General features: G+C 39.7%; 1 protein-coding gene across 1 annotated transcript in view; it reads right to left on the reverse strand.

Annotated features, from left to right (window-relative positions):
- Nucleotides 1–15,434, reverse strand: part of SLC7A11 (solute carrier family 7 member 11) — a 366,962-nt gene that overhangs the window by 306,677 nt on the left and 44,851 nt on the right. The window contains exon 2 of the mRNA XM_073572101.1: nucleotides 8,903–9,029. Coding sequence (XP_073428202.1) covers nucleotides 8,903–9,029 — 127 coding nt within the window. The remainder of the gene's footprint in view (nucleotides 1–8,902; nucleotides 9,030–15,434) is intronic.

Consider the following 15,434-nt stretch of genomic DNA (forward strand, 5'->3'; position numbering starts at 1 on the left):
ACCAAATGGCTCATATCAGCATATACATCCAGTTGTCATTGAAATCTAAATCTATCAATAACTGTATATCTTCTATCTATTGCTGCATTCCCAATTAATTAGCAATTGAATTCATATGCAAATAATGTGTTAAGTGTTCAGGGCACAATAGAGCACCTAAGAAGTCTATGCCTCCTTAGCCCGATTCCCACCCTAGCAATAGACTCCAGCTTGATTGATAGCTCAGTGCATGATTTCTTTGACTGGTGCACAATGTCACACAGACAGTGAGTAGCCACAAAGCTGAAGAGAATGGTGCTGAACAGGGAAAAAACCTAGGAAGGCAGAGACTAGTTAGGTACTCTGTCATGACCTGAGCACTTAACTCCTCATTTCATATTAATAAAACTGCTAATTACTTAGGAATACTTAAAAAAATGTCCACATATCAAAAAGAAGGTATAAACAATTGTAAAAAATACCATGTGCGAAGTGAGTGATATATTCAGAAAAAAGCAGAGCAAAACAATTTTAAGATAGGGTCTTTTAATCAACCATTTTTGTCTGACACTGGGTTTATGTGACAGATTATTCAATATACTAAATTACTGTCACTCTAAGTTCAAGACAATTGCTTGCTATCCACTAAAGACAGCGTTCATGTGCAATAAACCCTATAAAAGGAAGCTATATTCAGAGATCTAGCCCCATAAATGTAGCACCTAGAGACTGTAGTGGCACTCTTATTTTTGTATGGAGAAACAACAGCTATTACGTGCATACCAGACAGATAAACCCAATGTGTTCTTTGCATCCTAAGTGAGGAGGAAAGCTTAAAACATGTACGCCAACACTTTATAGAGAATAAAAAAAATATGGAATGTTCTCACCCATTTATCGTGGTTTTACTCTGTGTCCGCATTCATATCTGGATATGTGGGTTTTACAGAAGTTCCTTTTTGCCCAGTCTCCCCAGGCGTTTCATCACAGGAACTCCTCAGGGGAGTTCAGGAAGATATGATTCCTAACGTTACATTATGAGTAAGCTGATGATTTAACACCAAATCATTCAAACTTATTGATATGGTGGTAAATCGCCAGTTTGCTCATGATGTGACATGTGACTTGCTTGTGATATGTTTTAAGTATATTCTTCATTTAGGATACATTGAGTTTAGCTTTGCCACCCAATCTTTTGCAGACGGGTGCTAAATTATAAGTTTTTCTTATGAATTTAATTTTTCTTCAGGATTTAAATGAACGATTCAAAGGGTCAAACAATCTTTTAGCTGAATTAGCAATGCCAAGACAATTTACGTGCCTGCAAAGCAAACTTTGGTATGATTTAAACCTATAATTTACAGCTTGACAGGTTTTCCGCCAAATCTTTTGCAGGGGTTTATTAAAGCTGTCAGTACTTTGATTGACAGCTCAGTTGTTCAGTCTGGTGCACTGTCGTACAGAGATGTCAGTGTATTGATTGACAGCTTGGCCATCCAATCTGATGCTGGGAGGTGCTGATCGTTCTTCAGGTGTTCCTTGTTTCAGGTGATTGCCCAGCTACTTAGCTGGGCTGTTAGTTCCAGATTTCTTCCAGATGTAAATTCAGTTCTGTGTGGTTTGTTTCTCTATGCCTTGTTCTTTGCTTGTGGCACTTTTTGCTGCTTGATCTTGGTCCTTGTTCTGAACATCCATTTTGCCTAGCCCCTTAGCTCTGATCTGTTATCCTTCTGGTATTCTGATCTCGGACCATTACCTGACTACACAATTGTCTTTTCCATCTGTTTTTGATGTACCCTCCTGGCTCTTGACCTCGGATTCCTTGACTATCCTCTCTCACATCTTGTCCGTGAGAAGTGACAGATACGGAGCGGAGGTAGAAACTGGAAAAGACAGCCATAAGTGAGTATATTATCACACTTACACTAAAAAATAACTAATGTGAGTGATTCTTTAAAGGCATATAGTAAATAATATTATTTTTCTTGTGTTTTTTATTTTCTGATTGTATTATATTTAGTATTCTTTCAGCACTATTTTTTGTACCTGATAAGGAGGAGGGTGGGGGCATTTAACTGATCTGAGCATTGAGAAATTGCTGTACAGAAACTACATAGACCTTATGAAAACCTGTATGTTGAAGATGTTTATTTACTTTTATCTTAGAGTGTTCCGGGCATGCTTTGCATCCTGTGCAGAGGTCATTGCGCCGGAAAAGGAGGAAATCAGCTTTGACCATTATTTTTTGTAAAAAAAGTAACTCTGTAAAAATTATACAAAAGCAATATCTTGAAAACCTGTATGTGAGGATAAATGACTTGAGAAATTAACTTTATAGTGGCAGACTATTATGATACTCAATATTCAGCGTAAAAACTGCAATACTTTTTGTAATACACAACTTTTTAACAATGTATTATTTTCTTAAAACTTCTGAAAATCAACAGAACGGTTTTTATGCTTTATATGGTAAGCTTCTCCATAGCAAATGAGGCAGAGATGTGAAAAAAACTGTGGTCAGTAGGCAATGCTTTCTAGAGGTTATCTTTGGTCAAGAATAATGCCTGAGTTAACATGACCGTAGCAAATCCTTACAATTCCAGCTTTTAATACAGAACACTTTTAAATAAAAAATGAAAAATGAGAGACCTGTGATATTATTACTGTAGATAATGTTTTTCAACCCCAATTTGTGATCTATGCAGAGTGAATGGTAATTTGGTAAGAGTACCTTGCGGCAGATTTTTAGAGTCACATCTACGTTCAGATATAAATTGTGGAAATAACTACCAGCATAAGACTAGGAAAATACAAGAAATACTGGTTTAGATTATAGTGAAGAAAATGCATCAATTACAGGACGCTCAAAAGTTTTCTCAAATGATAGATAATAGGGAAAAGACACCGCATATTTTTAAAAGCTTTCTACTGTGTAATCTTCCATCTCTCAGAGGAAGTCACTTGTATAACACCAGGCACGGATCTGAATGCCGCAATTTCTGTATTATGTGAAACACAAGCGATTTTAAAACCTATGATTATCTTATATGCAGGCAATTAGCTATTGTTCAGTAGAAAGAATGATAGAATGGCACAGTGACCATACACCAGTAGTCAGATGTCACCTCCCTATCCATAGATTCTTCTGCTAATATCCGGAATAGAGACAAGAACAACAAATTTACTAAATAAGCCTCCCTGACCCATTTCTTACTGATTTGTGAATAGACTTAATAATACATAAAACATACATAATGTCATTTGTATGACTGTGCTGCTATATTATTGAAAGGGTAACTGTATGCTCAACTAATTTTTCAGAATAATGTGTGTATGTACAGTACAGGCCAAAAGTTTGAACACACCTTCTCATTCAAAGAGTTTTCTTTACTGAGAATGCCAAGAGTGTGCAAAGCAGTAATCAAAGCAAAAGGTGGCTACTTTGAAGAACCTAGAATATAAGACATATCTTCAGTTGTTTCACACTTTTTTGTTAATTATATAATTCCACATGTGTTAATCATAGTTTTGATGCCTTCAGAGTGAATCTACAATTTTCATAGTCATGAAAATAAAGAAAACTCTTTGAATGAGAAGGTGTGTCCAAACTTTTGGTCTGTACTGCATATATTTATAATAATAATCTCATTATTTTTATAGCGCTGTATATACTGTATGTAATACCATATTGATGCAGGAAAGATATATATCTTTGTACCGTGTTAGCCAGTAGATAGAAGAATATTAAGAATTGAGAGTCCTCAGTGGTTGATATCTTTTAATGGCTAACTGAAAAGATGGTAACACATTGCAAGCTTTCGAGACTACTCAGATCTCTTCATCAGGCATTGACTAATACAAAATCTGTCTTATTAGAAACAAAACCAGTTGCATAATGATGCACGGGAGAACATCACCACCTGGTGAGCCACCCAGCAAAACACAGCACCAACTCCAAACCGTAATGATAACACCAGAGGAAAAAGGAGTACATGGTGAAAAAGAATCAAAAGATTTTCATTTTATTCAAAGTACAAAATACATAGTTAAAGGTATCCGAAATTAAGTAACCATAGTGCACCAAGGAACATACAGGCAAAAAGGGGACCAACCCTCTGACATCCAAACCCGGTATTACCAATAGCCCTGGTCAAGTAACCCAAAAGAGTAAGGCATGCTAAGCTGCAGAGTAGAAAAATGTGCCAATATTAATGGCTGGGCTTACCAGGATGAAAAGTGTGCCAGAGAGAGTACCCCACAACCAGACGTCCGCCCCCAACGCGCATTTCGCAGACACTGATGCCGCTTTCTCAAGGGGATAGTAAGTAGTGAGGAATAGGACCTTAAAATAGCCCTTGTGATCAGTCACGTGAGGCTCAGGAACCAATAGAGGTGGTTTTAGTGGCGCATGCGCGGTGTGCGCACCAGGTCCTCCACACAGCCCGGGCTGTTGGGAGTTCATTTTCTGGTCCATCAGTTGTGAGTTCTCCTGCCAGGCTCCCTCTGGTGGTAACAGGAGGTAGTGAGGCTGATTTAATCAGTAGAGATCTGCCACTTGATAATGAGGATGACGATTGGATCTCAGGAATATCAGTCTGGATTTAAGACAGCTGACTCCCTATTCTGGTGCTGGTGATTCCTTCTGGCTTGTCAGTTCTTGTTTTTCAGCTCTGTTTCAGTCATCTAAAGCTAAGTTTTTTCTGCTAATGTTCACACTTGATTTTGTTTGTCTATTCAGTTTTTGTGTGGTCAGCCAGCCCCGGCTGGGGCTGTGCTGAATTTCCACTCTTTTTTACCTGTATTTGCCAATTTGCTTTTTATCCCTTATTAGATTGGCCTCTTTTTGCTCTGTCTCAGAATATTTCAGAGTTCTGATATAGTGGGAGAAGTCTAGTGACTTCAGGGTTAATTTTGCTATCAGAAGTGTTGGACATTATTTTTGTAGGGTTTTTTGCAGATTGCAGACAGTGTCTTTCCTTTCCTATCCTTTCTAGTTAGTTTGGGCCCCATCATTTGCTCAGCCTACTTTCCTGCCTATGTTTGTTCTTTCATCTTGTTTCACCGTCAATATATGTGTGGGGGCTGTCTTTCCTTTGGGGTCTGCTCTGGGGCAGTTAGTTTTCCCCTTTTCTTGCTTCAGGCTTATGTAGTTCTCCGGCTGTGACGAAGCATCTAGGATCATCCTAGGTACGCTCCACGGCTGCTGTTAGTTGTGTGGTTAGGATCAGGGATCTGCAATCTGCATAGTTACCAACCTCTCTGGTTTTCTGTGACTTAGCTTGTTTTGTTTTTTCTCCTCGGTGACCCATTTATAACACCGGGCGTCATGTCATCATATGCACAGACGGGAAAGAAGTATCCCGGTGTGCACAGAGACATGAAGATGCCCTGCAGCCAGAGCACTCAGGCGCACACCACTGCGGACGCACACAGCCGCAATAATTACCTAAAAGATCGTAGAGGGGCTTAATGATGAGCACAAATGGCCATAAAGTGCATAGTGCAGATTCACGCTGTAACCCAAAATATCCCACACCGCAGCAAAATTGAAATATATAAATAGGGAGGAAGACATAATAGTGAATCGCAAAAATGTCGCAGACAACAAGTATCATGGCAAAGATATAATAATATGCAAAAATAGCCTTTAGATATATGGTAAACAGGTGCAATAGAAAATGGCCTAAACATTGACAATATTATAATATACATAAAAAAGTATACAGATCACAAATATTGTAATATACATAAAGGTATTCAGATCACAAATAAGCACAATGGACACATGACGCTAGGGAAGTTTAAAAATAGATAATAGATTCAGCCCACATAAATCAGAATATGATATAGAGAAAAAATATGTCACGGTGGATCCAAAATTGGGACATTATTCTTTTTCATAAATTCTGAGGCCACTTCAGATGTATAGATCCTAATGCGTCAAAGGAAAAGGTCCTATAACCACACGAAAAATAAGAAGGTAAGAAAAGATAAAAAATTAAAAACAAGAATTAAAATTAAAACATCTGGAAGTGATGGAACCAACAATAAATAAGCCGATGGAATATTATATACTAGATCTCACAAAAAAGGGGCAAAGCTAAGGTGTTCATTTAGGCCTTTAGGGGCCATGGTATCAAGTAAAACAATCCAAGAGTCTCCATCTGGGCCAAAATCTTCTTATTATTTCCCCCTCTGATGCCAAGATGGAGAATATCAATGCCACGGATTTTAAGTGATCCAGCATCACAATTGTGATAAGCTTTAAAACGACGAGGGATTGTTTAAAGCTCCAGGGAGTCTAAAACTGCCTTAGTAGCGCCAATGTCGTGGACATGCTCGCGTACCCGAATACGGAGTTCTCGAGTAGTTAGGCCAACATATATCCTGGGACAACCACAGGTGGCATAATAAACAACATTGGTACTACCCCAGGATATACGTTGGCGAATATCAAAGGTACGCGAGCCATCCGAAGAAGTAAAATTGGTACTCCGCTGAACATTGGCGCATGCCAGGCAGTTACCTCAAGGTACAAAACCCGGAATGGGGCCATGAGAACCAAAAATATTGCGAATGGTAGGGACATAATGACTTTGTACCAGTAAATCTCCCAAATTTTTCAAATTTTTGGAACGTCGAGACGTCATGGCAGGAATATCACCTAGAGTGGATTCCAGGATGGGGTCAGCCTTCAAAATGCCCCAATGTTTAATAAGGATCTGACGCATATTTGTCCACTGATGGTTAAAGGTGGTAATGAATTAACATTTTTTTAACATGTAGAGACAAGCTGAAGAAGCATTTAGGGAATTGTACAGCAGTGCTGAGCTGTTTGGATGGAATCAGCTCTGCAACGTCATAAATTGCTTGTTTGAGAGTTCACCAGAATCTTTGTATTTCTCCTTCTGCCCATTTCTTCTCCCTGCTCCTCACCTCTCCCCCCCTTTCCTACTCCATAGAGCAGGCTGTGTCACATTAACATATAGCAAGCTTGCAGTCCGTCTTGTCTGAGAAAGATGGATTTAAGTTATTTTTTTAAGTAGATGGCAAGTTCAAAAGGCATGGGGGCGGTGAATACCTGTCTGATCTTTATGGAGATTTCCACCTTTGAGGATTTTTTAACTTAAATGCCTGTCTATTGGTCTATACAGCATTTTTTTAGTTGGGTTTTATTACAAATGTTGCACTGTTTTACTTTTTTATGCTCTTTGCTTCCCTGCACATTCATTTTTAATTTTGTCTGTGGTCATTAATCATGTGGAGAGGATCTCAGGAAAAGACAGATAGAAAAGAGTTGCATATTTTTCCATAAGAATGCTAAAACGAGCTCACAGAGTTTCTCAGTTATAGGGATTTGCTACTTTTTCTTGTTAGTGCAGCTTTCTTCACAATCTGACCAGCAAGGCTGCACATAAAAAGGCTTCTGATGGAGGGGCATTTGACCAGACCTGTTCATCAGCTTCCTCCAGTTGTAAAACATCTCACATGGGAAAGTCATTTTTCTACTGTTATAGGCTGAAGGACTGGTCTGGTCACATGCTTCTCCAACTGCAGCCATCAAATGGACAGAAGTACTGGTTAGTATGTGACATATTTGTAATAAAATTCCATTGGAAAAAAAATTATTTTTAACCCAAAATACATAATTTAACCAATAAAAAATGGTCCCCAAAGGTGGTTAACCTCTTTAATAATCTCACAATCAGCCATATTTTGTACTTCAGGTAAAAGGAACCTTCTAAGTTTAACATATTCCATTCTTGCTCGAGGCTTATTTTGTACAAAACTTATTTTGTGTATTATATGGCTTATGTGCATAAATCTAATGTGACCATCTTATTTTTCTTGGTGACTTCACTAGTATATCTGTCTAATATATGTATTGTTTTGATGAGTCCTTTATACTTTTAACATATTAATAAAAGTACATTTTGAACGGTCTAATTTTTCGGTTGGTTGTTAAAAATAACTTAAGCCCTACCTATGTATTTATGACTTGGTCTCCAGTAGTTTCTAATGCCTCTTATCTTGGAGTAATAGAAAGCTCTACAAATAGTTCTTAATGAGCTATCACTAAGCCAAAATGTAAAGCAAAATGTTGTATAGCGCAAACCCTTGCGCCACTGACAGACACGGCGTGATTTAGACGATATTCTCCCTTTACTGCTTAGACTATTATGCAGCTAAAGGTGTGTTAACTTCATATTATGTAATAATTTTGACTTACATGGAAATGTTAATGTGAAAACCTGTAAATTATTTTTATATTGAAGCGTACGGGTAAAATATGTCACTGTAAGTTACATTAGTCAATGTGTTCAAGTCTGCAGATGGGGGTACACTTTGGCAAAACCTCCTGATTTTCTGTATATTTTTGACACAATGTTCAAAATCAATGGGAACAGCGCAATAGCTGACATTTTCATTATTAGTGTAGAATGGAGAAACTATTCATAGCTCAGAGGTCACTCTTGCACCTGGACCTGGTGCCTCACAGTCTTAATGGCCTCTCAGTCACAAAAGAAAACAGTTCTATCAAAATAAAAAAACAATTCTGTTGCATGGGCCTGCTACTAATTTTGTGACTATGCCCAGAAGCATCAACGTACTCCTCTGGAGTTGCAAAGAGCAGCAAAGCGACCAACTCTGGTGGCAAAAAGTAGGGTCATTGGGTCATTTGAAGACCTTTTAAAATTCTGCATTGTCAATTTGCAGCCTCTGTGAATTTACATTCTTCCACAGAAGAAAGTTTAAAATGTTCATTTTTATAATCAAAGAATCAACTAAAGGGCATACTCACTTGCAAGAGATTCTTATGCGAGTCTCACATGAAAACCTGGCACTGCCGCTGGCACTGGGACCGGAGCGTGCGGCTGCATAGAAAGGGAAATTCCACACATGCTACCCAAATGCTACTCACCGAATTACAAGCAGTTCTACCCATACTCTCACAAATGCCGGTAATGGGCCAAAAGCTTCAAGAATATATGTGTAGTGGCCCCCGGATTTCTTTATGCACGTTCCAAGTTCTGCGTAGCAAAGGGCACCTAGAAACAAAATCAATGATTAGATTCAGTGTCAAATGGGATACAACTGCATCTACACTATGTGACTATCTGAACAGTATGTGAAGTATTAAAAAAAGCATCCAATTCAAATTCGATATAAAGCTCCATTCAGACGTCTGTGTTTCACCTGTATGTTCTGTGTTTCTGTATGTTCTGTGTTTTTTATTGAAAGAACACATACCCAATAAAGACTATGAGGCTGTTCACATGTCAAAATTTTTTTGCAGAGCACGTACAAAGATTATGGAGGCATGTCAGTTTTTTTTTCTAAGTGTTATGCATGAAAATTACAAATACAAGTTTATTAGTTGACAAAGATTACAGACAGAGCATGGATGGCATCAGTGTACAATTCGTGTGATGTCCAACATTAACATTGTAATAGATAGAATAAGCTTTGTAATTTATTCATCCATACGAGAAAATCTCTGATGAAACTCAGAGCCAAAATACTGATGACAATTGTAGCATTTATGTGCATACATGAACAAAACACAGACACCTGAAGGGTGGCAACATTTCTACACATGTCGCTCAGAGTGTGGCAAATCGAAACACGTCAGTAGTAAAAATGCTTTCCAGGTGGTTTCACAGCCACAATAGTGACACATTTTAAAGGAATTCTGTCAGCAGGTTTTTGCTACCTCATGAGAGCAGCATAGTGTAGTTAAAGAGACCCTGAATGCTATAGTGTATCACTTAGCTTACTGGGTGCAGCAATTGTGACACAATCAGGCTACAAAAAAAAAGGACACAGCAACACTCTGTAAGGACCAAGATACATGCAAGCACGAGATCTAAACCACAGGATATATTGTTGCTGGATAAAATATACTTACAAAAGAAGCGCTTACATAGAATGAAGGTTCTTAGCACATAAATTGGCCAATTCATATGTGCCCATCTACCATGGCATGGTGACACTTCTCTGATGGGTCTTAACATCCTAAACAAGCCTCTTTTGGCTATAAGCCTACAATTTAAATGTGCAAACATGTCTCTCTTGGGTTTTAAACCTGCAATTTTAAATGGGCAGGTAGGAACCAGCACTAAGTAAATGCACCTTGAGCTGATGGAAAGAGTGAAGAGTCAGAAAGGATGCAGTCACAACCTCCAACGGCAAACTGGAAAAAACAAAAATCAGGCTACGTTTCCATGTTGATCATTTGGTGCATTTTTAATGCTGAGTATTGTAGTTGTGTCCAAAATGCAATGTGTTACAGTACCAACAAAGAGGATGGGATTTATGGAAATGTCCACTGTGCTTCTTTTTAATCCCTTCACTGCCAGTGGTATTTTCATTGTTGCTTTTTTGTTGTTTGCTCTCCTATTTCCCAGAGCCATAACTTTTTTTATTTTTTGGTCAATATTATAAGAGCTCGCTTTTTGTGTGACAAGTTGTACTTTTAAACGACATCATTGGTTTTAACATATCATGTACTAAAAAAAGGGAAAACAAATTCCAAATGCGGTGAAATTGCAAAAAAAAAGTGCAATTCCACAGTTGTTTTTTTTCTTTTTTTACCATGTTCACTAAATGCTAAAACTGACCTGCCATTATGATTCTCCAAGTCATTACAAGTTCATAGACACCAAATATGTCTAGGTTCCTTTTTTATTTAAGTGGTGAAAAAAAAATCCAAATTTTGTTAAAGAAAAAAAAGGCACCATTTTCCAAGACCTGTAGCATCTCCATTTTTCGTGATCTGGGGCTTGGTGAGGCTTATTTTTGTGCATTAAGCTACCATTTTTATTGATACCATTTTGGTGTAGATACAATCTTTTGATCGCCCATTATTGCATTTTATTTCAATGTAGCGGCAACCAAAAAAGGGTAATTCTGAGGTTTTTAATTTTTTTCTCGTTACGTCGTTTAGTGATCAGATTAATTATTTTTTTATATTGATAGATCAGGTGAATCTGAACGCAGCGATACCAAATATGTGATTTTTTTATTGTTTTATTTTGAATGGAGTGAAAGGGGGGTGATTTGAAGTTTATAATTTTTTAAATTTTTTTTAATATTTTTAAAAACATTTTTTCTTTACTTTTTGCATGCTTCAATAGTCTCCATGGGAGACTAGAAGCTACAATACTTTGATCTCCTCTGCTATATACAGGCAGTGAGATTACAGAATTGCTCACTTGCTATGAGCGCTGACCACTGGGTGGCGCTCATAGCAATCCAGCAATGACAACCATTGGAGTCTGATGGAGGCCTCTGGTTGTCATGCCGACCCATCGCTGACCCGCAATCAAACGGGAAAGTCCGACATTGGCAAACTATTATTTCCAATGTCGGAAAGGGGTTAGTGCTACATGAACTCATCTGTGGTCCGTGCTTCAAATCCGCAGCATGTTAATTTCTCTTGTGGGCACGCTGAATTTTTTGTGTGCAATTTCCCTAATGACTTACATTAGGTGTTGACATTTCGTCGGTAAAAAAATGCACGAGTTTTTTGGGGTTTTTTCCGCTGCAACAACACATCAAAGCGCATTGAATCTACACCTAAGTATATCAAAAAAGCATTGTCAAAGCAAAAAATCAGGAAGTATCAAAAACAAAGCTGCTTTATTTAAACCATGACAAGCCAAACATACATAAAAAAACACAGCATCATAAGACGCAATAAAAACGCATGTTAAAAAAACACACAAAAACGCAATGAAAAAGCTCATACAACCTAACTTAAATAATAGGTGCAAAAATGGAGTAGAAATTCTGCAACATCAAACACTCACCAATAGTTCATCGTGAGAATGTAGTATTAATATTTTTTAGATTTAGTAATGCAGCAGAGCTCAGAAAGGTAACCCTAACCTCACCAGTCTCTGTATGTACACAGACAGTGAACTTCTTATCACAGGAGGGGGCTTCGAATGAGAGCCCGGGCTCCAACTACTCACGGCAATGATAATGTCCTAGTGATAAAACCTTCACTGTAAGTAAACAACACCACACAGCCTGGCATGTGACACATTGTTGAATTCTGTGTTTTATCCCCTATCTCATGCTGTCCTCAGATTAAATAGCAAAAATCTGCTGACAGATTCCCTTTAAGAAACTGCGATCATTTCAGAAAATTTAAAAAAAGACTAAGGGCCCCGTTACACATAACGATGTCCCAGCGATCCCACCAGCGATCCGACATGATGGGATCGCTGGGACATCGAGTTAGGCTGATCGCTGGTGAGCTGTCACAAACAGCCCCTCCAGCGATCAAGACCAGCGATGCTGGATGCTGGTTTCTAATGTAAACATCGGGTATCCAGGAGCCAGATGCGTGCTGGCCAGCGGGAGACCAGCGATCAAAAAATGGCCCAGGCTGATCGAGCATGATCAGCGATACCCGGCGGGGGGGCCGGTTGCTGATCCCCGTCACACACAGCGATCTCGCTGGCGAGATCGCTGTGGCGTCACAAAATCAGCGATTTCGCTAGCGAGGTCTCTGTGTGTGATGGGGTCTTAAGATTGGCAGAATATTCAAATTAAAGACTTTTACAGACAATGTTTCATTCACTGTAAGGGACCCATTTGTGCATGCAGGATTCATTGTTTGTCATTAATACATTTATTTCTATTAAGTTCGGATTTGAAAGGAGCTGGTTGCTGTGCATTTCTATATGAATATGATCAAAAGGTGTATGTTTTTGTTCCCATATACACTCACTGGCCACTTTATTAGGTACACCATGCTAGTAAGGGGTTGGACCCCCTTTTGCCTTCAGAACTGCCTCAATTCTTCGTGGCAGAGATTCAACAAGGTGCTGGAAGCATTCCTCAGAGATGTTGGACCATATTGACATGATGGCATCACACAGTTGGCGCAGATTTGTCGGCTGCACATCCCTGATGCGAATCTCCCGTTCCACCACATCCCAAAGATGCTCTATTGGATTGAGATCTGGTGACTGAGGAGGCCATTTGAGTACAGTGAACTCATTGTCATGTTCAAGAAACCAATCTGAGATGATTCGAGCTTTATGACATGGCGCATTATCCTGCTGAAAGTAGCCATCAGATGTTGGGTACATTGTGGTCATAAAGGGATGGACATGGTCAGCAACAATACTCAGGTAGGCTGTGGCGTTGCAACGATGCTCAATTGGTACCAAGGGGCCCAAAGAGTGCCAAGAAAAAATTCCCCACACCATGACACCACCACCACCAGCCTGAACCGTTGATACAAGGCAGGATGGATCCATGCTTTCATGTTGTTTACGCCAAATTCTGACCCTACCATCCGAATGTCGCAGCAGAAATCGAGACTCATCAGACCAGGCAACGTTTTTCCAATCTTCTACTGTCCAATTTCGATGAGCTTGTGCAAATTGTAGCCTCAGTTTCCTGTTCTTAGCTGAGAGGAGTGGTACCCAGTGTGGTCTTCTGCTGCTGTAGCCCATCTGCCTCAAAGTTCAACGCACTGTGCGTTCAGAGATGCTCTTCTGCCTACCTTGGTTGTAACGGGTGGCAATTTGAGTCACTGTTGCCTTTCTATCAGCTCGAACCAGTCTGCCCATTCTCCTCTGACCTCTGGCATCAACAAGGCATTTCCGGCCACAGAACTGCCGCTCACTGGATTTTTTTTCTTTTTCGGACCATTCTCTGTCAACCCTAGAGATGGTTGTGCGTGAAAATCCCAGTAGATCAGCAGTTTCTGAAATACTCAGACCAGCCCTTCTGGCACCAACAATCATGCCACGTTCAAAGGCACTCAAATCACCTTTCTTCCCCATACTGATGCTCGGTTTGAACTGCAGGAGATTGTCTTGACCATGTCTACATGCCTAAATGCACTGAGTTGCCGCCATGTGATTGGCTGATTAGAAATTAAGTCTTAACACACAGTTGGACAGGTGTACCTAATAAAGTGGCCAGTGAGTGTATGTGAATAGGTGTGAATCTGCTGTGGTCCCTATCCAGTTGACAGAGCAGTGCTGTTCTACTCCACAACTGAGCACATCTAGCTGTTCCCAGCACAGTTATCAGCAGATTGGTGGGGACGTTGGGTATGCACACTCACTGATCTGATATTGACAGACTATCAATTTAGGCAATCAATATAAAAGTACCAAACAACCCTTTGAAATATACGGATTGTATGTTTGGGGTTGTTGTCCTGCTGCAGAATAAATTTGAAGCCAATAAGATGCCTTTCTGATGGTATTACATAATAGATAATTTCCTGCCTGTATTTCTCAGCATTGAAGATGCCTTTAATCCTGACCAAATCCCCAATTCCATCCCTGATGATGTAATGCAGTGTCTGCTTCATTGTTGCCTTCAGACAATTTTTACCATTCTCCAGACCTTTGAAAACCAAACTACTGTATTTTACGGACTCTAAGATGCATCAGACTATAATACGCACCCCAACTTTTGGGATGGAAAATAGGAAAAAAAGTTTTTTAAATAAAATGGTAGTGCGCTTCATGGTTCATTATAACAGTAGCTTACCAGGGAGGAGAATGGAACAGGAGTTAGGGTCACTGCTTCAAGAGGCCGATAGCAGGAGTGGGGCAATGCTGTAGTCTCTGGATGCTCATTAGATGTCGACGCTAGTGAGCGTAGTCTTCTTTCCCATCTTGTCTCCCAAGTTGGGAGACAGCCCAGGCACCAGTGTATCCCCTCACTCCTGATGCCAGCCTCCTGATTCAGCGACCCAACCTCCTGTGACCCCCCTCCACTGCCACCTAACCCCACACCCGGTAAAGTACCCTTGGATTATTTGACGCAACCCCATTTTCCTCCAAAAAAAGGTACACAGTGGGTAACTAAGCGAAGCGCGCTCTTAGATATTTACCTTGGATACCAGATCCCAGCGTCTGCATACAGCGCTGGAAGCTCGCTGATCGCTGGTCTCCCGCTGCCACACGCAGCGATGCACGCTGGCCAACAGGAGACCAACGATCAAAAAATGTCCCAGGACATAGCTGTATGATCAGCGATACCCGGCGGGGGGGCCGGTTGCTGATGTATGTCACACACAGCGATGTCGCTGGCGATCTCGCTGTGTGTGACGGGGCCTTTAGGCCAGTGAAAACTATATAAAAGTAGAGGCCCCAAGATCTGATGGGGTAAGTATGGACCACATGGATCTGCTCTTAACCATTGTAAATATGATATTCATGAGTCAATCTAATAAACTGTAATCTCTTGAGGGTAAAGAACTGCATAGTTTCATGGCATGCTGTATTTGCGTCACTATGCTTTCGGCCTTTCAGTGTCCTGTTTATTTATCATTGTGATTCATAGGTTGATGACTGTACAAAACACAAATAAGTACAGAATGTACAGTACATACAGATCTAGTGTGACTTTAGGCATTTTTTCATTTCTTCAAATGACAGATGTTTCTTCAATTATAGAACTACATTTTTATG

Source organism: Dendrobates tinctorius, unplaced genomic scaffold (genome assembly GCF_039654945.1).
Source record: "Dendrobates tinctorius isolate UK_male_01 unplaced genomic scaffold, ASM3965494v1 ptg000030l, whole genome shotgun sequence".
NCBI classification, from domain to species: domain Eukaryota; kingdom Metazoa; phylum Chordata; class Amphibia; order Anura; family Dendrobatidae; genus Dendrobates; species Dendrobates tinctorius.